This window comes from Stigmatopora nigra, chromosome 9, assembly GCF_051989575.1.
Source record: "Stigmatopora nigra isolate UIUO_SnigA chromosome 9, RoL_Snig_1.1, whole genome shotgun sequence".
In the NCBI taxonomy this organism is placed as follows: domain Eukaryota; kingdom Metazoa; phylum Chordata; class Actinopteri; order Syngnathiformes; family Syngnathidae; genus Stigmatopora; species Stigmatopora nigra.
Genome location: NC_135516.1, coordinates 9,831,981 through 9,855,376, shown reverse-complemented (window position 1 = coordinate 9,855,376; position 23,396 = coordinate 9,831,981). Strand labels below are relative to the sequence as shown.

At 40.3% G+C, this 23,396-nt stretch overlaps 1 protein-coding gene across 1 annotated transcript in view; it reads right to left on the bottom strand.

Moving 5' to 3' along the window:
- The window catches only part of LOC144201309 (receptor-type tyrosine-protein phosphatase S-like), a 75,380-nt gene that overhangs the window by 9,595 nt on the left and 42,389 nt on the right, over window positions 1-23,396 (bottom strand). The window contains exons 9-29 of the mRNA XM_077723823.1: window positions 20,545-20,559; window positions 18,411-18,680; window positions 17,385-17,764; window positions 16,166-16,367; window positions 14,794-14,930; window positions 13,931-14,075; window positions 12,270-12,587; window positions 11,717-11,910; window positions 11,571-11,597; window positions 10,535-10,652; window positions 9,723-10,382; window positions 8,914-9,008; window positions 8,012-8,265; window positions 7,045-7,132; window positions 6,681-6,899; window positions 5,666-5,823; window positions 5,125-5,136; window positions 4,763-4,875; window positions 2,881-2,978; window positions 1,414-1,537; window positions 82-257 (exon numbers count right to left, since the gene is read on the bottom strand). Of these exons, the coding sequence (XP_077579949.1) occupies window positions 82-257; window positions 1,414-1,537; window positions 2,881-2,978; window positions 4,763-4,875; window positions 5,125-5,136; window positions 5,666-5,823; window positions 6,681-6,899; window positions 7,045-7,132; window positions 8,012-8,265; window positions 8,914-9,008; window positions 9,723-10,382; window positions 10,535-10,652; window positions 11,571-11,597; window positions 11,717-11,910; window positions 12,270-12,587; window positions 13,931-14,075; window positions 14,794-14,930; window positions 16,166-16,367; window positions 17,385-17,764; window positions 18,411-18,680; window positions 20,545-20,559 (3,803 nt within the window). The remainder of the gene's footprint in view (window positions 1-81; window positions 258-1,413; window positions 1,538-2,880; window positions 2,979-4,762; window positions 4,876-5,124; window positions 5,137-5,665; window positions 5,824-6,680; window positions 6,900-7,044; window positions 7,133-8,011; window positions 8,266-8,913; window positions 9,009-9,722; window positions 10,383-10,534; window positions 10,653-11,570; window positions 11,598-11,716; window positions 11,911-12,269; window positions 12,588-13,930; window positions 14,076-14,793; window positions 14,931-16,165; window positions 16,368-17,384; window positions 17,765-18,410; window positions 18,681-20,544; window positions 20,560-23,396) is intronic.

Below are 23,396 nucleotides of genomic sequence, written 5' to 3'. Positions count from 1 at the left end.
TTCCCTTGGCCATATCAGAGATGATTTTTTACCCCAAAAAATAGCATTGGCTTGTGTGTATGTGTTTGAGAGAAAGCCTACCCGTGATTTTTCTTCTAAGCGTGTCATCATGACAACAGAGGCGGCCCGTTGCTCCCACACCATTCTCCAGAAGTCACCAAACGTCTCCGCTAGTGGTCCCTGGGTGGCGATGTAAGCATTCTGCTTTCTGTAGCCGTCAATGTAATTGGCGTTGATGTAGTCGCTTCCCAAGACACCTTCAAACAAGACACATTGGAGGAGCATTTCAGCTTGTCTGTACTCTGTCTTAAGGGCAAACTGTGTAGTCCATCCACCCGTCCGTGACTTGACATGATTAATACCCGCTAGTAAATATAATCTATCGTGTGTGATTCAAGCTGTCCTGAGAAAATCCTTATCGGATTTGTCAAATAGGGATGCGAAATGTGTTAAAGTCATTTTTTTATGGTTTCTTTAGGGACCACTTTGGATTTTGGCTGTCAATTGGTTTACAAATAGATGACATCTTTGTTTACATCTCATGCATGTATTTTATTTTCCAGTGAATATTATGGACTGTAATTATCTATGATGCATTCTATTTGCTTTACTGTTAATATAGCTACACCTTCATATTGTATTTCAGTTCTTCCAGTAATGAGTTCATTCCGTGGCTATGCATTTATCACAAATGAGTTGCATCATATTATTGTCAACTGAATTCTCTTCTGGGAGTATTGCCTTTCTCTTTTGTGCAAAACTGGTTTTGCATGTACTATATCTTTTAATCTATTCATAAAACTGAACAAAATGAATTTTATCTGATGTGGTCAAAGAGAAAACACTATTTTTGCTTTTTTCACGTTAAACTGTTGCCAGAAATTACCATTTTGTCAATAAAATTCTTAGAATAAGTTGAACTCAAACCTTTTGGCTGCCCTATGCTACAAAGATGAATAATTCCAAAAAATTGCACATTACTTATAATATATAAAGGTTCTCTTTCCTTCTTTTGCATCATTGTCTAATATTGTGGAGAACCCTTCCCCAATGCAAAATACCTAAATCATCATTCCCAGATCCTTCACATATTCAGTATGAATATGTTTTTCTTACAAAATGAAAAAGGAGGTCTGAGAAAACACATTCCGTTTCATTCTTTTTTTTTCACGCAGCGCCGTGAGGGCATCGGTGACGAAAATGTGTTTGACATCTTTGTTGTGAGGAATCGGTGGCGGAGAAGCCAACCACTGTACGCTCATGAATTGCACATTAAATCTGGCCCGTGGTTGCATCGGAAACAAGCTTGTTTGGCTGAAGAGCCGTGTCTGCAATTTGACTTTCCATCCGTCAGCTTGTCTCTTCAGCGCTCCAATCCCTTCAACATCCTCCATTCTGCCAACTTGTTCTTACCTTCAATGGGAGCCAAGATGACTCTGGTGTGATCGTACGCTATTACATTAGCGTAGCGGTTTTTGGGCTTGTTGACCTCCAGGTTGGAATGCTCCCAGGTGAATTGCTGCCCAGGGTCAATGGACTGTGAACCAGAAAACACAATGCACATGATAACATTGGCGTTTGCTATTGTTTGATGTGGAATAATAACTGGCTTGGAAAACTAGCAGCGTTTCTAAAATGCGCCACTGAATAAATCATGAGCTTTCGTGCACGTAGGGATACACGTTAAATAGACGATAGCTTTATGAGGGGATTGCTTAAAAGGCTTAACACCACCCATGGACTGGAACAATCAGAGTGCATTCATCTGTAGTTTACTAAGTGCAATAACATTTATGTTGTTTTATATCTCAGGGTGCCTGTATTTTCTTTTTGGTTACCATCATAGTGTGAAATGTGAGATGATAGTATGCGCAGAATAAATTTTAAAAGGAAAAAAAATCACTTTTCTTTGAGAAACAAACCAATTGGTACACTTGAAAATGTAGATTCCTGAAAAGACTTGTTAAGTTATGCAGTTCAAAATTGAAGTTAGGCACTTGAGAATCTTTTTTTCAGGTATTGAGTGGACTGAAGCTATTTAGAGCGCCTTAGTGCTCAGACTTTTAAAAGATGTGATAGACACATTTTTCTGGAAATGGAAATCATTAAACTGGTGGGATTATACTTATGATTGGATGTATATTATTTTCATGGACACTAAAAATATTGATCCAATTAGGATTTGTATGTGTAGGCATCATACTTTTGCTCAGAACAAATTAAATATTCATTATTATTAATTGGAAATGTGCAGATTGATCAAATATATTGGAAGTTGTGGTAGAATCCAAGTTGTAGCAACTTCTTTGTACCCCCAAATTTTTTAAACGTTATTTTGCATATTTTTTTCTAATGCCTTTCAATAATGGTAAGTTATTTTAATATGTCTAGAAACCTGTTGGTTTCAGAAACAAATCAATTCAGTCTTACTGGTGCACACTGGTGAACAGACACTGAAACGACAGTTTGTTCCAAAAAGTTGTGTTTTCATGCGCACTGATTGGATTACAAAAATCGACATGATCCATCCCTCACGTTAGGAATCAAATTTCCATCGGAAAGACCTCAATCCCTTTAAAATATTCAAAATATCATATATTCACAAACTATTTTCTAATTCCGATCAAGCTTATAATTCATATAATAAATATAAACACATTTTATGAATATCTATCTCTTTGTATACCAGTTTTGTTGCAAAATGTCCAATCCATTTTGCCTGGGAGGAGCTAAGGAACATTTGTTCAACTTGAGTATAATTTGACTTCAATTTATAAGTTGGAAACATCCTCAGTATTTTGTCCCGGATAAGAGTAACAAAAAAAAGGAGCATATTCATTCATTCCCACAGAAAAAAAAAATAATAAAAGAGTATCTCACCTCATATTCTTGTGAAAGTCGGAGATTGTCGTTAGCTTTCATCAGTTCAATATGCTCAGCCAGCTCGTTGATGGGAATCGGAGGATGGCTCATCATTCCTGCATGACAGCAAGTGTACGACAGAGCAAAAGAGGGGGTCAAAGGTCATCACCGCTTCATCCAAATTACCACGGGTCACCGTCACTCACACAAAGATGTGAAGATAATTGCGTGACCAAGAAACATCACATATCATTAAGGAAGACGGGCGAGGCGGAAAATCAATGGCGAGACGTGAGCGTGTGCAACGTGAGGCGAGTCGTGTTTGTTTTGAAATTGTGTTTTTTTTTTCTTTTGATAAATTGCAGGCTGTGGCATCAGAGGAGCAGACGGTCCGACAAAACAAACACAGACAGAACACTAATTAGCCGAGTTTGAACATGCGTAAACAAAAAGGAAGCCACCTCGCCGAATTGTGTCTCTTCGCATCTGGCGGAAAACGCGTGGCTTCCATTTAAAATTGTTGGGATTCAGCGATCAAATGTAGGCAGAAAATGTCTGGCAGCTTCATTTTCATACACGATGGCAGCAGCCACAGGTAATCGCAACATAATGCGCCCGTCACGCTTTAAATGACCTCAGACATCATCAGCGAGAAGCAAATTTCATCTTTTCAAGGCATCTGGGAGACACAAATCTCCCGGGATGAAAAGCGGGCACTTCAAGGCTGCTGTCACACCAGAGTAAAAAAAAAGGAAAAAAAAAAGCTCATGATGGAAGAGAGTGGCTAAAGTGCTTGATTGTATACCCTTCACTTTGCATAGAAAAAAGATCAGAAACCTTCCTCCTCGGCTCCCGCCCATGAAAAACGCATCACATTTTCAACAAGGACACCGTGTGCATCAGTGGTTCATAAAAGAATGCGTTTTTTTGCCAAAAACCATGCTCTACATAACCAAAAAAAAAAATCCCCATCTACCAGAAAGCAAAGGAAGCAATGACGTTACTTCACAGGTCCCTCAGAATCAACCTGATTCATATCATTTAGCGTAATAAGTTAATTCAAAAGGGAGCCAGAATGTAGATTTTCCTTTGAGGGGTTGCCGTGGGTGGACATGCTTCAGTTTTTTTTTCTTTTCCTGTTTTGGTGACTCATGTAGTAATGCTGTGACTGTACAACATGGAGGAAGGTGGCCAGGATGACCACAAGGGTACAAGCTCATTTGCGTAGTTGGTAGTGTTGATTCATGTCAGGCAAGAAAGTTTTCAATTTGGAATACAGCCAAAGGGCCGGGGACAAAGTATTTTTTTAGTATTTTATTCTGCACCTTTTCAGATACTAGTTGAATTTTGTACTTCAATCACTTTTAAATGTCTTCTGATAAATAAATGGACATGGCAATAATTTCTACAAGCCTACAAAAAACATGTACATATTTGTAGTTTTTGGGGGGAGTTTAGTTAAGAATACTATCACTGAAGAATACTACATTACCTCTAAAACATAACCCACTAATATTAGTTGCTCTTTGCAGAGGCTAAATTTTGTCCTTCGATCACTATGAAATCTTTTCTGATAAATGAATGGGCAATAATTTCTACCAGGCTACAAAAAAACATGTATATATTTGTAGTTCTTGTTTTTTCTTTAGTTTAGTTAAGAATAGTACCACTCAAGAATATTACATTACCTCTAAAACACCGACTACTAATATAAGTTGCTCTTTGCAGAGGCTAAAGAAGATGTCTTCTCTTTTTGTATGATGTGCTCCATTTTATGTTGGGTTGTGTATTTTATGGGAGTTTTAATGTTTTCAACATGTTGTTATGGTCACTGATGACAGAATTGCAAGAATTATGTGACACTTGCTAAGACAAAGATTTGGGAAGGTGTATTTGATACCTGGAGTCTGGAAGTTAATTCGTCTCATCTCCACCGGGTCTGTGGCGTGATGGGCCATCATCTCGGCATTACTCAGAAGACTCTTGCTTCCTGGCTCCGATTCCTTGCGCTTGCTGCTCCAGACAGCAATTACGAAGTGAGCAATTAGCACACGCCAAAATCCAGCCAGAGAAAATTAGAGTCGGCACTGACACGTCATTAGCACTCGCACTGTTGACTCGGTGCACATACATGAACAGATGCGACATTCAATGTGTACCATAATGTTGAGTTATGTTCTGTAATTGCCTTGGGTACAAGGTTAAAAGTAAAAAAAAAAAAAAAAGAATAAATACAAAAATTTGACATTGGTGTAATCGTACCTGTCAGGTTTGCTGTTTCCAGTAGAACAAGAGTCCGGGAAGGGAAGGGAATAATTAAGGAATAGAAAAAGAAGGAAAGAGACAGAAAAAAAATCAATATGCAGCATTAGTATTCAAAAGCTGGATGACATGCCGAAAGATAAAGGTTGAACGCACTTCAAACTGGAACACTTTTCATAAGAAGCACGGTTTAAGCAAGTTTAGGAAGAAATATTACTCCGAGCTGGTCGTAAATTATGGTTTTGTTGTGTAAAAGCACTATATTTGGTAGAAAAATTGGCATTTTTTATAGTGTGGTTGCACAATAATGGTTGAATTTTAAGGTCAATGTAGTTTAAGTAGTTAAGTTGGATTTAACTTTGGACTATACTAATCTTTTAATCATTCAAAAATGTTTGTTTATCTACATTCATTGAAGTAAAATGTATCGTTAATAATGACTTGACTTTTACGTGCAATGTATTTTGTGGTAGCTATAAAAAAATGCTATTTATTAACCGTTACACTTTTTTCAAGGGACTCTTCAGTTCGTTCCACTTACTTCTTGTAGAGTAGAATAGCGATGACGATGCAGATGATGAAAACCACCGCCAGAACTGGTCCCACCACCCAGATGAGACCGTCACCTGCATCCAGAGGCTGGGGGTCCGAATCAGGGGCAATCACTGGATCTGTATAAGGGCTGGCCACGTACATTTTCTGCTAAAAAGAAAGCATGTGAAATATCAGTTAATATAAAAAAAAACTGTTGTCCAAGTTGTTAAATGTTCACAAATACTGCACAAATGAGATCTATGTTACATTATGTAAGTGCAATAAAATAGGATACTTTCAGACTGGTGAATTTTTAATATTATTCTGAATTGTCATGGCAATTCAACATTAAATATGAATGTACCTTTTAACAATTTAATGCGAGATAACGTAGAGAAATACTTAAAAAAATCATTACCAATTACTTTCTGATGAAATGATAAGGCAGTCAACTCTGAAAATAATTTAATTAATTAGAATATGTTCTTAAACTAGAAAGGAAATAGCGTGAAATATAATTTTATTGCGTCTCCGCTCTCTGTTGGTGTGTTATGACTTTTTTTTTGGGCAACATTTGAAACCATGCATACATAATATAATTAGTCAAGCGTTTAAGATTGTACAAGTGTAACAAAATGAAATGTGTTTAATTGCTCAATTGGACATTTAGAGAGCAGCCTGAGGCTTAAATAGTCTCCAAAAAACACAAATTCCTGGAACTAACTATTTACATCTTTTTCATTTCTATAAGTCGCAAAAAGGCAACAATTTCTCTTGCCGCCAATCAATCTTTATTAGTGTTGTTGATAGAAATACATGAAGGTTATTGCCTCTTGCTGGCTACACCTTGACTGACGTGAATTTTATTGTTACATCTGTGAGGCCGTATTGATCGCAATGCTTAGTGACAGCTTGCTACTCAGTGGTGGGAGGGGGGTAGGGGTCTAGGGGGGGTCACCAAGCGGGAGAAAATTAAAAAAAAAAACATAGAAAAACCAAACTGACATGTAAGCTTTACATACCCCTGTTGTTGAATTGAGTTCAGCCAGGATGAAGAAGACATATTCCTGCCCAGGCTCCAAAGCACGGTTCTCAAACCCCCCATAGTCCAGCTGGTCCCCCAAGGTGAAGAAGGCTGGTAGGGTGGCGGGTGTGAAGCGAGCCGTGATGTAGGCACGGCGTAGGTCCACCTGCTTCTGCTGGCGAGAATCTCTCTGCTTTTGACTGATGTCCTTTAACAGCTAAGGCAAGGAGGAAAAATGATGCTTAGAATATGACTAATATTGTATTTGTATTAACTCGGAATTTAAGTGTGTTGTTTTTTTGCGAGGGTGTTCGTGGATCCTCGCAACCTTTCAAAATCAATATTTTTTGTGTGTTTCGCACCTCTTCCAGGTCCATTTCGTCTGGGCTCTTAAGGTGTCTGATGACGCCGCGGGCTCTTCTTAGTGGAACCACAACAACGTAAATATTCCTAGGAGGGAGGGAAAGAAAAAGCATGGAATGACTCATCAGAAGACATTATAGAGACATTTCTAAGTGTCTTTTGTAATAGATTTTACCACATCTAGTTTAGAGCACCCTTTCTAAATACATGATTCAAATTGCCACACAGAATGTACATTAGTGTAGTGAAGCTAGAGCTAATACTGGTTTGCGATGGGGAGAAAATGGATAAAATGTGGATAAGTAGCCCGCAAATGAAGTAACTTCTAATATACTCTACTTTTGGAGCATCAAACTATTTTTCAGATGATGAAGTTTTAGTGTACAGCTAAAATAGTGACAAATAATTCTAGCATTGTGCCTCTCTCAATACAGCAGGGGCATATAATTAATCATGAAAATATCATCACAGATTATCTGGCATTACTTCTTCAAAATTACTTGACCCCAGTCTACCTCTATAACAAATAGTTACTTAGAGCTAAAATCGACTAGCCTGGATACTACTGCTGCTACTACTACTTTCCAATACAGCTAGGGTTATGTTTTATTTTATAGAACTCAGGCATCCGTAAAACATTGTGGCCATAGACCTGGTAAAATGTCTATTATGTAGTGTTAGCCATAGGCGAGATTGCATGTGCTGCCAGCTTTAATAAAAAGTTGACATTCCCTTGAGCGCCTCGTCTATGTGAACCTACACACCGACATAATAGCAAGCAAAAAGCTGTCCACATACATATCGGCTCCTAAGATGACTGCAGGCTAGGAGTCTCCCTTAAAAAAAATATAAATAGAATCAAAGAGGGGTAGATAAGTGTCATTTTAAGATAAAACTAATGCTTGTGTGGTCAGGAAAGTCTTGCATTCTACAAAAGAGTGACAGACATTACAAATTCAGTCTTACTTGACAGGTGTTCGAGACTCCAGTGATGGTAGAATTATGGTAACTGTAGTTTCCGTATCCCGGGTGTGATCAATCTCGGGTCGGCGGATGGTTATTGGCGGGGACGTTTTGGCGGTGATACGATGGCGAAGGCCTCCCATGTTGCCTTCGGGTGCAGTGATCTTGAAATCGTAGCTGGTATCGGGTTGGAGGTTTGGGATGACTGCTTTTTTCAAGCGGGCATCCACCTCCATCTTTTGCCGATTATATTCCACCTTAAGAAAGAGTAAGCTAGGTCAGCATGTAAAATGATAATGAGTGTATTGATAATCCTAATAATGATGAATCCATTTGGAGTCGCTTTTGCCTTTGAAGACAGTCCATTAGTCTTCAACTGACTTAAAATATCTACACATGTATGTGTTTACGTCATTACTAAAAGGTTTCTGCATTAGTCATTCACTGGAGAGCTTTTCCTATGAAAGACTAGTAAATGTTTTGTTGTTTCTGGTGAAAATATATGAAAAAATTGGTGTTAATGTAACACTCCTTTGCCAATATGTAAAAACTTTAATGTAGAAGCCAGTGTGAGTGTAGCAAACAAAAATGTAATGACTAAAACTAATGAGTGATTACAGGACTGCGTCTTGAATTTGTATTTCATGCACTTTTACTTGGAGTCGCAACAATACTCCAGCTGATGATTTTCAGAGTTCATTACAGGACAGTTTTACTTTTTGTGATATAGCTGGGAGAAATTACATGGTTCTACTGCTCCACAGTGAGGGAGCCCGGGTCCATATTACGATAGTAAATTTGATGTCTAGCCCAATGGACTACATAGTAAAATGTTGTGTCCGTTCACTGGCTGGTGACTAATTTCATCAGTAAAAGCATGTTGGCAATTTAAATGATGGACTTACGCTAAAGCGATACGGGTTGCTGCTCTCTGGGAACTCCCACGTCAGAAGAACACTAGTCCTGGTGGCCAGATTGACGGAAAAATTCCTCGGGACGTCTGAAAGAGCGGAGGAAAAAAAACGGCACTCAGTGGAGCATTTTTATTTCAAGCAACGAGTCTGACTCCCCCGCTGAGAACCTGGAAAGGCAAAAAAGGTGTCAGTCAGGTGAGACAAAGTGGTTAGGAGGATGGACAGGCGATGAGGAGAGTGGATGGTGGCAGGAACAAAGTAGACAGCACGGAAGCAGGAATGTGACATGCCACATTCACCGAGTGTAAGGTTGCGTTTGTCACCCTTTCCGAGTCCACACGTCAACAAAGACTTCCGATAACGCGTCGGTGGAGTTTATCGGATCGGAAACAAATCGCCCGGGTTTTCCCTTCATCCCATCTTGTTCACTTACCTTCGGGATTAGATATTGTATATTGATGCCCTGCATTGACTTTTACCTGAGGGAATGTGATAAGCAGTGCTCTTGAAGCAAACAGCCATTAACATTCAGCCTCTTCCCATTGGTGAAGGGGAGGTGATGCAGGTAAGTGAGTGAGTGGAGGAGGTTGAGGGATTTGTCGCCTTCCTCGGACTCATTTTCAGCATTGCTCGGGTATATGGCGAGAAGGGAAAGGTCAGGAGTGGGTGTGGAGGGAGTTCAATTTACAAGAACTGGCTCGAGCTTTATTGACTTTAGTGTTTAGGGGAAGGGGGAGTCCAGCGGGGGAGAACCGGTGCTTGGATGAAGGGAAGTTCCGGGGTCCGAAGGCCAACTCTACCTGTTTCAAAGGCCAGGGTTCGGCACACCAGAATGGGGCTGAAGGGGCCGGGCCCTGCCTTGTTGTGGGCTCTGAGCTGCACCTCGTAGGCCGTACTGTGATTTAGACCCAGAATTGTGCAGCTAGAATGGCTTGCCGGTAGAGTGACCATGTGCGGGTGGGTACGGGGGGCCGGTAATAAAAAAGCGCCGGGAACGCTAGAGGCTTTGGAGCTTGCAGCCTCCTTGTAAGCTATGTTGTACTCGGTGATAATGCCGTTGGTCTCCTCTTTGTCAAGAGGAAACCAGGAAAGCTGCAGGGAGCAGCAAGTGGCGTTTACAAAATCAGATATTTTGGGATATCCCGAGGGTGGGATGATGGGTACCGTTATCTGGCTTTGTACTACATCTCCATAACCTGCTCGGTTTTTCGCAGAGAGTAAAAAGACATAGGAGGAGCCCGGGGAGAGGTTTATGACTGTGAAGTTTCTCTCTTTGATGAAATCCATGGTGGTCTCCAGGGAGGTATTCTTTAGGCCAAACTGGAGGCGGTAGCCCAGAATTTCCGGAGGGAGCCTCTGGCCATCAGTGCCTGACGCTGCGCATTCCAGTGGAGGAGCCCATCGAAGCACTACCGATGGACCTAATCCCGAATGCACCCAAAGGCATGGGGCGGCTGGTACTGCGAACGACAGAGCAGAAGTAGAAAGTTAGTTTTAATAATGAACTGTAGTGCTTAAATTAATGTTGCTGCTGCAGTGGCTAAAATTCCCTTTACAATATTTAGAGAAAGTTACTCATTTGAGAAATGTATAGTCAGCTGGGTGTGCTTACCCCTTCCAAAGGTCTTCACCATCTTGGCTTTGCTATGTGCTCCATCACCTTTGGTGGTGTACGCTGCCACTGAAACAGCGTACATGGCTTCAACTTTCAGGCCTGTCAAAATCATCTCCTGTCAAGGAGAACATGCAATGCCAATTAAAATCACATCTGAAGGTAAACCTTAAGACTATGAAGACCAAGTGAGAAATGACATGTTGCCAATGAAAAACTGCTAACAACGGATCGGAACCAAAACGAGGATTTAGACAGCGTTCTTGTCAAAAGTGCAGTAGTTGAAAAGAATACCGGGTTTAATATATATATTTTTCCATAAAATAGGAGTTTTTCAATCATTATGTTTGCTGCTATGTAGAGAAAAGAAGCGTAAATGTAGGATATTTACCATTCAGTTAACGACCAAGATCTGATGTTAATGAAGCCCAAGACTCATTTGTTGTATTATGGAATTTTGCTTCTGGAATCATGTTCTATCTAACTTAACTTCTTTTCTGACCCAATTTCAATTTCATATTACGACTCGTCGCACGATAAAAACAAAGAGTTTTAACTACTGTTTTCCATTGAGTCATATGCCATGGCCCAGAAGCCCAGCCATCGACTACCTCATCAGTTTCAATTATGCAGAGGCGTACCATTTCGTAAATGATTTTCATTCCACAATTTCAAAAGCTAGTGAGTCTTAAACATACTATTTGACAAGATCCTATCATGTAATTATAAATCAGTAATAGTAAGACTTCAAGACTTTACACAACAACAAAATACCATTGTACAGCACATTCCTCCAAAATTTGGCTCAGTCTTCAAACACAGTTTTAATAATCCGAGTTTGACCTAATTGAGGGATGGCTGCACATCTCTGATTCTTTTGGATCCAGAAGAAATTAAGGATCATTTTACTGAATGATTTCATACAAGTGCTCACAGTTTGAGTCTTTTCGGAGAGGTCTGCACTGGTATCTTGAGCCCTTTTCTAATTCTGTATATATTAATATTGAGTTCATGGAGAGTTAGAGTGTGCACTCACATACTGAGTGGAATCATCCTCCACCATCTTAACCACCAGGCCAGACACGGCAGATAGGCAACCCAGATAGGAGATAAAAATAGAATATACTCAAAAACGTCCAATAATTGACATTACGTTTTGAAATTCTTCCACGATGATGTCACCTGAGACTCATCCAGTAGGAGATCTTTAATCCAAGGAAGGCTTCGAGATTCACTCCCGCCAACACGGCTGTAGTGCACCTGGTAACCACGGATCTGACCTTGGCGTAACCTTGGCAACACAGACCGCCAAGTGACCCGGAGTGCAGACGAATTGAAAGGGCTGACGTCTATGTGCCGAGGGGCAGCGCTTGGAACTGCACAAGGAAAATTCAATGGTTCATCATTAACAGAATATCAACATTAAGGACCGTACGCAATTCTCATGGGGAAAGGTCCAAAGAATATTACATTAGGATCCGTCAATTATGATCATGAATGTGGTATTGTTCTGGCACTACAGTGGAAAGTGGCAAATGTGTGGCTCAATGTCAAGACTGAGGAAAATAGTTTGACTTGACTTAAAACTTGCTCGTGCCAAGAAATGACTTAACGGGGCCTTGAATTGACAACCACTGGACACTATTACAATCGCTAGTTTGGAAACTTGGTGGATTTTTTCAGGGTTTTCATATGGGAAATTCTTCCCGATTAATGAATGTGTTCGTAGTCTTACCATCCTCATCTGTCCTGCAGAGTACAGGCAAGCTGTTTGGTCCAGTTCCTTGAGAAGTGGTGGCTGCCATGGTAATGTTGTACCAACTCCATTTCTCCAGGCCCTCTACTAGTGTGTCCTCCTTCTGGGCTGGGATCAGAAGCCCAGACATCTCCTGGCCCTGACCTTTGCCTCCTGCCCCAGAAACTTTGCGGTATCTCAGCTCATAACCTGCCAACTCGCCATTCTGGCCCTCCAGTGGCGGTGGCCTCCAACTAACTCTCAGCGAGGTGGAGCTGGAGCTCTCGCAGGAGACACCCAGAGGTGCTGCTGAGGGCTCTGATTGGACAAGGGGAAGGGCAGTCGGTGAAGCGTTTGAAAGTCGGGGTTGAAAATCCAGAGGGAGGAAAGAGTATAAGTAAAAGCACAAGGGATAAAGGATAAAAAAAAAAAACAAAAGCAAGGAAAGAATAAGCCACGACGGTAAAGCGATCTGAAAGATAAGCACGGGAACGAGAGCAAAGCGAACACTTGGAGTACAAGCATAACGCTTAATAAAATAAACCAGAGACAAGAGTATTGACCGTGAACAGACAACTTAAAGTGGAGACGTCTGGGCTCCACCAGTGTACAGTATGTGCGCATGTGTGGGAGTCAAAGACTCCTAGCTGACAGATTCAAGTATCTGCCCACTCAGCTGTAAATTCACCGGGCTGTTTTCCTCAGGGGACAATCTAGATGTGCACCAAACCTTGGCGATAACAAAGTGCACCCTGGGAAATGCATTCTGCTTCAGGAAATGGTCTGCTTATTTAGAGCTTAGCCTCTCTTTCACATTGTTTTTCCATCGTTTTTTTGTAAAGCAAAGATTGAAAGGTTAAATCAAAGTACATCTGAAAATTTGTGTTTAAACACCACATCACCAACTACACAATTTAAATCCAGACCAGATCTAAATATAGTCCTAGTCTGCCAAAATGATGACCTCTAATTTTTTTATGAAGCCAATTGGAAGCCCAAGGAAAGATTAGAAAACTGTGGATAATCAAATAGATAAAAAAATGGCATGCATGAAAATAAGGTAAACAAAAAAATATATATTTATGACCACCATATTCCTTTGACTACTACTGGTTCTAAAAAGTAGAAAGATAATGATATAAATCCCCATAATAATCCAAAGAAAATCACAGACTATTTGGCACTTATTTAAAAAACATAGCAGGACAACCCACAATCCTTTAAAGCTCCTCTCTTCTGCCTGCTAGCCAATGACTGGCAATCAATCACACCATTTCAAAGATGTTAGACACTGATAGGGGGGAAGAAGTGAAGTCAGAGTGAAAAGGAGGAAGAAACGGACATTAATCGGCACTGCGTCTCCATCTGTCGTGATGATTTGGCTGTGTAAAAAAAGGAAGAAGATGAGCAGAGAGAGAAAATCACAGTTAAAAACACAGATGGATGGATAAATGGATGGGAGTGAGCTTTGGACATATGACTTGAGAAAGGAGTCAACGGTCAGATCCTGTCGTCTTTTTTTCCCAACTCGTACAAGGTCAGAGAGCATCAACAGCAATTTATGTCAGTGCATGTTTTCGTGACATTTGTGTGCAAGGTGAAACATAATACGACAAAGCGTGGGTTGATAGTTATATGATCCCAAAGAAAGAGAAACATACTGGCTTGTGATGTCCTCTGCACCAGTTCGTTGGTGAAAGCTCCAATGCCTTTGTTTGAGATGGCCGCCAAGGAGAAGGAATATTCTGTGTTGGCTTTCAGACCTTCTACCGTGTAGGAATTCCTTGGGCCAAAGGTTAGCTTTTCCTACAAGAGAAAGAGAGCCACCAGATGAGAAAATGTACCATTTAATTGCTTTGGTGCAAACAGTCGAGTCTCTGGAGTTCTTTCTCACGCATCGTCGGTGAAATTAAACAACCGTTTAAGGGGCTGTAAGGCAATTTTTTAAAAATGCTGTCATTTGTTAAAAGTGCTTGTCATCTAGCAAATAGAAGCAAAACTCGGGGAACCAAAGGGATTCATTTTTATATTCAAATCAGTGTCTATTAAAAAATATTCCAATTTGGTGATATAACAGCACTCCACTGCAGTACACATAGCAAATGCCAGCTAATTTATTGTAGCTACAGTCTTAAATGGCTATTGCTTGCTTGATATTGCAAGCACTGCTATTTCTGTGGCTGTAAATTCACAGCAGCTATTTATTATGACTAGACGTCTTAATAATTCAATGCCATTATTATTAGCCATGCTTCAGACCGATGTCCGAGTATGTTAGCGAGGCGGAGTATTAATTTTAAAGTACAGGGCGTTGGGGTGTTTAGGTGAGGAGAGTCTAGAGTTATGGCAACAGTATAGCAGGGCCAGGAAAATGGGTTAGAGTTGGAGGTATACAAAAGGAAGGAACGAGGCTTGTAAAAGATACGAGATAGAATTCTTGACTTGAGTCATAGGGAAAAAATACGAAAAATGTCTGGTGCTTAAAAAAAAAAATATTTTCTCCAGCAGGTAGACAGGGTCTTACCAAACTGCCATACTTGACAGGTTTGTAAAGGAGCTCGTAGTTGATGATGCCCTCCTTGGTGTATGCCGGCTCCCAGTTAAGTTCAATGCTGGTGTCTGTCACCCTTCCAATTTTAAACTTTCCTGGTTGTCCTGGAACTGGAGAAGAAAATAAAAACAGCCATTCAAATTGGAGCTCTACCTCTATTTTCATCACAGACTAATTGAGCACAAAAAGACTACATTGCTCAGTTTAGCCAGTGATTAAGAACATTTTTTTCACTCAAAATTTGAGCCATTGGAGAACACCTTTGTTTTAAATCAATTTTGAAACACCGTCCCCACTGTTGTAACCACAAAGCTCTTCTCTCACCAGACTATTCAAATATTTTCACTTAAACCACATGCTTATCCACTAGAATCAGCCACAAAAAGCCAGAATGTTCAGGCACAAATGTCTCAAACATCCAAGGGACTTTTTAACAGATTTGCGAGCATTAATCTCTTCCTACAACTTCTGCAACCACTGTCATTGTGATGCGAGTACTTTGAACATACAGATTTTTTTGCTCCTGTTAATCCTTGTTTCCATTCCCCGAGTCTCCACAAAGTTCAGTGTCAGCTTGGGCGAGTTACTCATTTGAAGGATGCACGTGTTGTGACAAGTCACGCCCAGTATCGCAATGCGGCTGGCTTCCACTTGTCATCTGAATAAGCTGCTTGGTCTTTTATAGGACTTCAAGTGGTGATGCTCTGTACATGTAGGTAAGTGATGAATACATGTAGAAAGCAAATTTACTATTCAAATGTGGTGTCCATTTGACCATTTTGTAGTTAGGACACCCAAAACAATCCATTAGGGAAACGCCCTTTTTTAAGCAATTCTGGTTGTGACATCACAACCAAAAACTAGCTTTTTAATGCTGCACTAGATAATACATGATGAGAAAATAACAGGCCAGTCACATGGGAACAAGAGAATGCATGCTAGCAGACTACAAAAATCTGCAGCTGATTCTGGGTGTGACATCTATGGGAAGATTCTTTAGTGGGCGGGGCCTGGGCTATAAGAGCCAAAAAGAACAACTTGCACTTTTTTTTTTGAAATCCATGTTTTTTTGTTCATTTTTTTCTATAAAACATTCCTCGTGAGGTAACTCGAGGGACTAAAGATGGAAGTTTGCCCTGGGCTACAATCTAACATTTTTACATATATACTATGTTCATGAATATTTCCCTTATTAAAGAAATTAAACTCAAACTTAAGGACTTTTACTTCCATTGTTCCAGTTTCCTGAAATGTATTGATTTCGAACAGTCAAAGATTCCAGTTGACAGCAAAAAAAAATATGTTATGCATTGTGCAATTATAAGACCACGTGTGCAACACTGACCTCCCGGCATGACTTTAACGTGGACCGGGTCTGAGAAAGGCCCATCCCCGACTGAGGTGAAGGCCAGGACTTGGAGGGTATACGTCTCGGACGTCACCAAGCTTTGTATCGTTGTGATCACGCTGTCCTGGACGTTATGGATCTTCCATTCGTTCATGGGCCGGGACGGGTCCATGGTGTAGTACACACGATAACCCTTCACCTGCAACATGTGGAGAGATTGAAGGATAGCGTGTTGGGTGTTATAAATCAGTCTCGGCTGAGCCGTATGACAAGTGGTCTACCGCTTAATCTCACTGTCTTGCATGCACGCTAATCTATAAACCCTTCATTCGGCATCCAAACAATTCGTATTTATCCCCAGCCAAGGTCGTCATCCATGAATTATGGTTTTACGTCAATCCAGATGGCCAGGCAGGTTTGTGGTTGGGGGGTCATCGTCACAAGGTGGCCCGGCTAAAGGTTGGATGAACATCTCACTTGTATACAAATTGTATTTTCACTGTGACGCTATGTTTGTTTACCGACCTTATTGGTGACCTCTACCAGCCATTTCTTGTCACTAGTCTAAATTTAATCTTCATATGTTTCAATGCACTTTGGCCAGGTAGGCTTGAAAGTAAAATAGGCGCCCAGAGGGAGGGCTCTTTACTTAGAGTGGAAAAGCCCAATGACCTTGTACTTCTTTAGTGAATGGGGATAGTACTGATGCGTTGGAGGGGGGACATAGAGAGGGAGGGGGGCACAATCCCCGTTAAGGACATGAACCTGCATGCTGCAAAACAGCTCCCAGTGGGGAATTTTATGAAGGCTTTAATGTTTTAATCTCCTTAAAGTCTGTGTGCAAATCTGAACACTTGTTAGTCTGTCCTCAGTAAAAGCAAATGCAATTTCAGATGGGGATAAATCTTTTTTTTTTTTTTTTGCCTGTGTTATGAGTTGGCACCAAATGTCTCTACTGTTAATGTGAGATGAAAGTAATTACAATTTGAAAGCAATCATTTTATTGCTCCCCACTGAGCTTCTGGATGTGCGTAATACAAATAATTGGTAGATAAAAGAATGGGGGAAAAAAAAGATCTGGTCCTAATTAAACATAAGGAAAAGGATCATTTATCATTGTCAACATAATACCAACAAAACATATACTGTCTTTTTCTTCATCTAATGGAAATAATGATTATTATGTATCTTTTTTAAAGACTTAAAGGCTTCCTACCTGACCATTTGGCTCCTCTGGTTCCTCCCAACGGACCATGACGGTGTTCTGTGATATAATGTGAGCCTGGACATTTCTGGGTGGGCTAGCCGGGGCCTGTTCCCCCGTCCGGGCCTCCACTCGTACCGAAGGGGGCCCCTGACCGATGCTGTTGAAGGCCGATACGCGGATCTCGTACTCCGTGTTGGGGTACAGTCCGCCGATGCTGTAGCGAGTGGTGGTGATGCTGTCCACCGTCTCGTACTTGCTTTCGGGGCCTTTGGCACGGTACTGGATGATGTAGTAGGAAACTGGGTCTGGGTTACCAGAGTCCCAGGTGATGGTCACACTGGTTGCTGTGGTTTCTGTGACGATGGGAGTCCCAGGGGGTTTTGGCAAAGCTAGGAGCAAAGCCAGATTGGTTAGTACACTGTTGAGTGAGGAGGATGGGTACAGTGTAGGCTTGCAAAATGGTGGGGATTTTTTTTTTTAGAAACGAAGGGAAATTATTTGAATAAACCTACAAAAATTATGGGAATGTTGCAATGTCAACAAATAGTGGAAATCTAATTAAAGTGTCGTCAAAGTTTGAGTTACTGCTTAGCGCTTTTGCATTTTGTTTTCATTTTTGAGGTGTGTTAACATTTGAGGTATTTGGAAGTTTCAGGTTATCTGATGCATGAAAAAAATGCAAAAAAGGGATCTGTGAAGTAGTTTCTTTTTGCTGCAAAGTTGCCACACAATTTGAGGACACTAGTAGACAAATACAAGGTTTTCAGTCAATGTAATCATTTCAAAACATGAATATTCTACCCATGATTCCACGATGTCGCATGAATGTTTTCATTAAAAAAATGACCCTAAATTTCAATGTCATTGCCTAAATTGCCATAACTCCAATGGAACATGTCCAATTTGGAATCCATCCCCGTTTCTGTCAAATTGAATGCCTAATAAATAATCAGCATAAATTTCCAGTACTAAAGAAAGTATTTGATCAATTCCCACCTGGTTGCAAGCCCACACCCACAACGACGAATCTCTTACTCTTAACCAAGACCTGAGCCGTGGCCTCGATGATACCCAGACTACTCATAGCCACGCAGGTATAGTTAGCCGACTCCCGCACGCCGGTGAGCTCCAAGACGTTGCGACCGATGGGCATCTCGTCCTCTGGGGTCAGGTCCTCGCTGCCCACCATCCACTTGACGTAAGGCATGGGTGAGCCCACCGCCACGCAGGTGATGTTGACGCTCCCTCCCGGCATGATTTCGTGGTTGGAGGGAAGGATGGAGAAACGAGGGGGGACGCGGCGCACTGGCAGAGGAAGAGAGTTTGGGGCAGAGAGGAAAAGGGGTAGGAGGTCCGGGGAAGGTCGGGGGGGGGAGAAGAAAGGCAGAGAAGAGAGGAGGTCGGGTGAGGGAAGGGGGGAGAGAATCAGAGAGAGAGGTCCAGAGCAAGATGCAGAGAGAGAAAGAGAGTGAAGAGAAGAGAGGTAACAGGAAGGGGGAGAATGAACTTCAGGGTTGATTTTTTTTCTTAAACTTTCTTTTTTTTTTTCCTTATTACAGAAATTACAAAAGGTTTAGTCCCAATTCACTTTATGGTATACTGATGAATCCAACAGAAAGACAGACATTTTGTGGAGCTCACCCAACCGGAGTGAGCTGCCTTGACAAACAAGAACAACGTGACAAACTCTTGAGTAACGCTTCAACAAGGCCATGACGTCCACAATCGCTTTCTTCCTGTTTAACAATGTCGTTCTTTGTGATGTGAGGTTTTATTTAGTCCTTATTATGTTTAAAATTGAACTGCTCTTTGGCATCACTAATGTTTAAGGAAAGATTTGAATCTTTGAAAGGTTTTGCAAACAAAGAATAAGCAAAATGGTGTGGAATTCTTAAGATATTGAATCAAATTAGTAACTTGTATTTTTCCTCAAATGGCATCTGGCCTCTCATGGGAACAAAACTTATAAGTTCATGCAATAGGATGTGGAAATCCAAGTATTTATTCTTTCCTAATTGGTTACGTGGGAAGACATTTCCAATTTGAAGGTTTTGCCTACACAGCTTTATTTTAGGATCCTGAAAACTTGAATTAGATTGTCCTAGTTTTTGCTTCAACTATTGCGGTGTTATATTTATGCTTTAGTAGCAACATAACTGTGTTTACTAACATTTCTTGTTGTTTTATTACATGTGGAACCTAACCAGGAATTGTCTTGTTTTGGCCTCAAAATTATTAGTATTGTTGATAGGAAAGCCAATGGCAGTCATATGAATGGAATTATTATAGTTCACTTGCTTAATGGCGATAGAGGTCTAATCCATTTGATTTTTGGTCATTTGATTCAAATGTCTGAAAGGTTTTAAGCAGGAAAATTGTCTGAAAATAGCTTCAAATGTATTTATAGATTTAATTGTAAACATAATTTGGGTTAAACATGAATATAACATTGAATTTTGGTTCCTATACCAGTATTGGTTAGCTCGTTTTATTTCCTAAACCCCTAAACACCTCTTTAAAAAATCTGCACATTTAGTTCTGGGGAACAAAAAAAAAATAGCATTACATAATAATAAAATCCCAGATAGTTTTAGAGTGTTTTAGACCTAAATCTTAATTGATAAATTCCCCAAATTTTGCCCCAATTCTTCCATCTATACCATTGACCGCCAGACTGAAGCGAAAGGTCATTTTTCTTGCCTCGGCGACTCAAGAGGAATAAAACGGTGGAGAAACACAACAGATATAATGTGGACGTGGGAAGGAGACACGTAGGAAAACAAGTAGAGGAATAGAGAAGACAGCGTTGGAAGTGAGAGAGAGACAGAGAGAGAGAGAACACGGCTCTGCTCAGCTTCCACGCAATGACGTGGCAATGTAGGCAAAGGCACATTGCAACAAGCAAATACTGTACAGTACACAAAGTTTCAAACGGAGAACAGTGTGCAATCCAAAAACAAAATAATGAACTGGGTAGGTAGGAATGTGGACAGGAGAGAGGGGTTCTAAACAAAAAATAATAATAAGGTGCCCGTGGTCATTTAGACATGTTAATAAGCAAAGAAGAGGAGGACAGCATGAGGGAGGCAGAACAAAGAGAGAAGAACAAGTACGGGCAAAAAAAGTGAGGTAGTATGTGCATGTTTATAAGTTAATAAAACTTATGTACATGTGTCTGTCGCTCCTACACATCGGGGTGCGGACAGAATGCGGTTGGGAGAGGAGAAAAAGAAGGGAGAAGAGAGAAAGAGAGAGAGAGAGAGAAAGAGGGTTAGAAGAAAGGGTTTTGGGGGGATGGATGGGGGAATGGGGGAGAAAGAGAAGAGGAGCGAGGAAGAAGAAAAAACATGAATGTATTTCAAAAACACAGCTATACCAGAGTCAGGCCCATTCAGAGAGCAGGTGCTTCGGAAGTAAAAGGGGGAGGGGAGATAGGGGAGGGGAGGGGGGGGGGGGCTGAGAAAAAAGAAAGTAGAAGAAGAAGAAGAAGAAGAGGGCGAAAGAAAAAGGCTGACAAAAAAAGACAAGAGATCAATGGGACGGACATACTGGAGAATGGAAGGAGAATGAAAAGGGAAGCCAGAAAGAGAGTAGAAAACATCGCTTTTCACGCTAGTAAAAGAAATTAGGGAAGTAAAGGGAAAAAAACCTAAAAAAAAATTGGATTGGGAAGCCGTTCACTACTGGGATAAAAACACATTTAGATTTTTTTTTTTTAACTCCCCCGAAAGAAAGAATGAGACAAAAATGAAAGACAGAGTGACGGAAAAAAAATTCACGTCTTAACCTCCACTCCTCAATGAGTGACATGGTGACTTGGAATCTTCGTGGGCGAAACATCCTCCCTACTCAAAGAATCGTCAGACAATTCAATACAAGTCAACATGTTTTTTTTTTCTAATATGAAATAGAATTTCTCTCTAAATTCAAATTGTTGGAATAATAAATTTCAAAAAGTTGTTGGAGGGGGGAAACTTTGAGGAAAATAAAGCTAGAAGATGGCCAGAATTGGATTGAGAAGTCAAAAAGGCAAGGAGACAGAGACAAAAATCAGTTAGAAACAAAGACGATCAGGCAAGCGTCTCATCTCAACAAAACATGCTCTCCACACATTGACATACTCAACAAATAACATTCAGCATGCGGAATGTCAAAACACCTGTGCAATATGGCCTGATAACACTTGCAAAATCAAACAACAATGGCATCCTCAAAAAACCTCCTCGGAAACGCTATTGCGAGCCAAAAAGAACGGTAAATTCTGCAAGCAATGAAAGAAATTCCTAGCTTGGAAATGTCATTTTTAACGCAAACGCTCCCAAAACTATTCTGAAACAGCAAATGTCCGAGTGGAAATTAACGGAAGGAATAATTCCTCCCTTGCAAGGCGAGTCCGTCTCATAAAAGTAATAAGGCGGGCCCTCGTGATCCCCTCCATTATCCATAGTTTGAGAGAGACGTGAGGTTACATCTTTATTAGCCCAGCCAACCTTAGTAAATGTCCTCTGTGTGGAGAAACTGGGGACGGTCGGCTAAAGGCCCAGCAGCCACGGGGATTACGCCGCTCGCTATCTGTGCAACTTCAATACTATACGCTACGTGGGGAGGCGTGGAGGACGATCATCGGGCTGGCATTTACACGGCGCAATCCCATCTGGCTCAAGGACACAACTTTCATTAGTCACTGTAATAAGGCAAAACTTATCCCCTCAATACATGAGAATGGGAACGAATAGGATTGATTCGAAATGTCAGCAAAAGCGTGTCCGAGTGTTTAGCGGCGATAACCACAGTCCAGACGAGTGAAGAACCAAATTCAAGTTGCTGGTGTGCACTTTTGGACTTGTAATCACTGTGGGGGCCTCTTTTTAATCCATCTTTATCACTTTCATGTACTTCATTCATTTATTTTGTTTGTATATTTTTGGACTATACTTAATCCTTTTTCCATCTTCAAATGTGCTTATTATCCTCCAATGACTGTCTATTGACATTAGGATGTTTTTTATGAGTATAGTTGTTTATGAATGAATAGTTTGTTGACAACTTTAATTGTCTTGAAGACAGATGTCTGTCTAAACAGTCACATTTAAAATATTTGGCATAGTGGGCAATTTACCTCAAAATTACGCATTATGTCAACTAACCATCAAATTTGAGTCGAATAAGATAATCGTCAACGGTTTATTTCTTCGTATTTTGAGCTGAACCATAAAAAAAAGTTTTTTTTACATTTTTTTTTTTATAAAAGTGTAACAAACACCTTGTTATTTTTAGTTCTAAAGCAAAAACCGCAATTAAATGGATGCAAAGATTCTATTAGAGCGCAAGTGTCTGCAGTACAGACATTAGCAATGCGTTCCATTCCATTTAATTTTAAGAGACATCCCCATGTTGTTGTTCAAGTTTAAGTGGGGATACATCGAGTACTGGCTATCTTAACCTAAAGGCTTGTGCCTTTTTTGACTTGTCTTCCAATAAAATGACAGAGAATCTGTTATATTTTATCATATTTTTCTTAAGAACAAATACAAATGGCAACCTCGACTTTGCAAATTGCTATCCTACACAATTTAAAGTGAACGTATTCTAACTCCACAGTTTGGTATTTTACTGCATTTGCTAATGGAATTATCTCAATATGTTAATCTATTGAAAACTCTTCATGCCACAGCAAATGATAAACATATTTTATAGTATTGACCCATTTCATTTTATCTGATTTGTTATCATACAGGGATTATGACAAGTATAATACGCCGTTACTATTTTTATCTCGGTTTAATTACTACTGCTTAATTACTATCACCAGCTCTGTTTTATGATTGGCTGGGATCAGTCACATGGTTTCTTGCCCTATAAAAATCTAATAAATATATAGTTTGTTTGTCACGCTGTATTGTAAGAGGTTACCAATATGGTGCATATAGGCCAGCTGTAAAAACTATATTGTTTTTAAATACAATCATTTGCTATTTATGTTTCCTACCAACTGAAATGATAGTTAATCAAAATCATTAA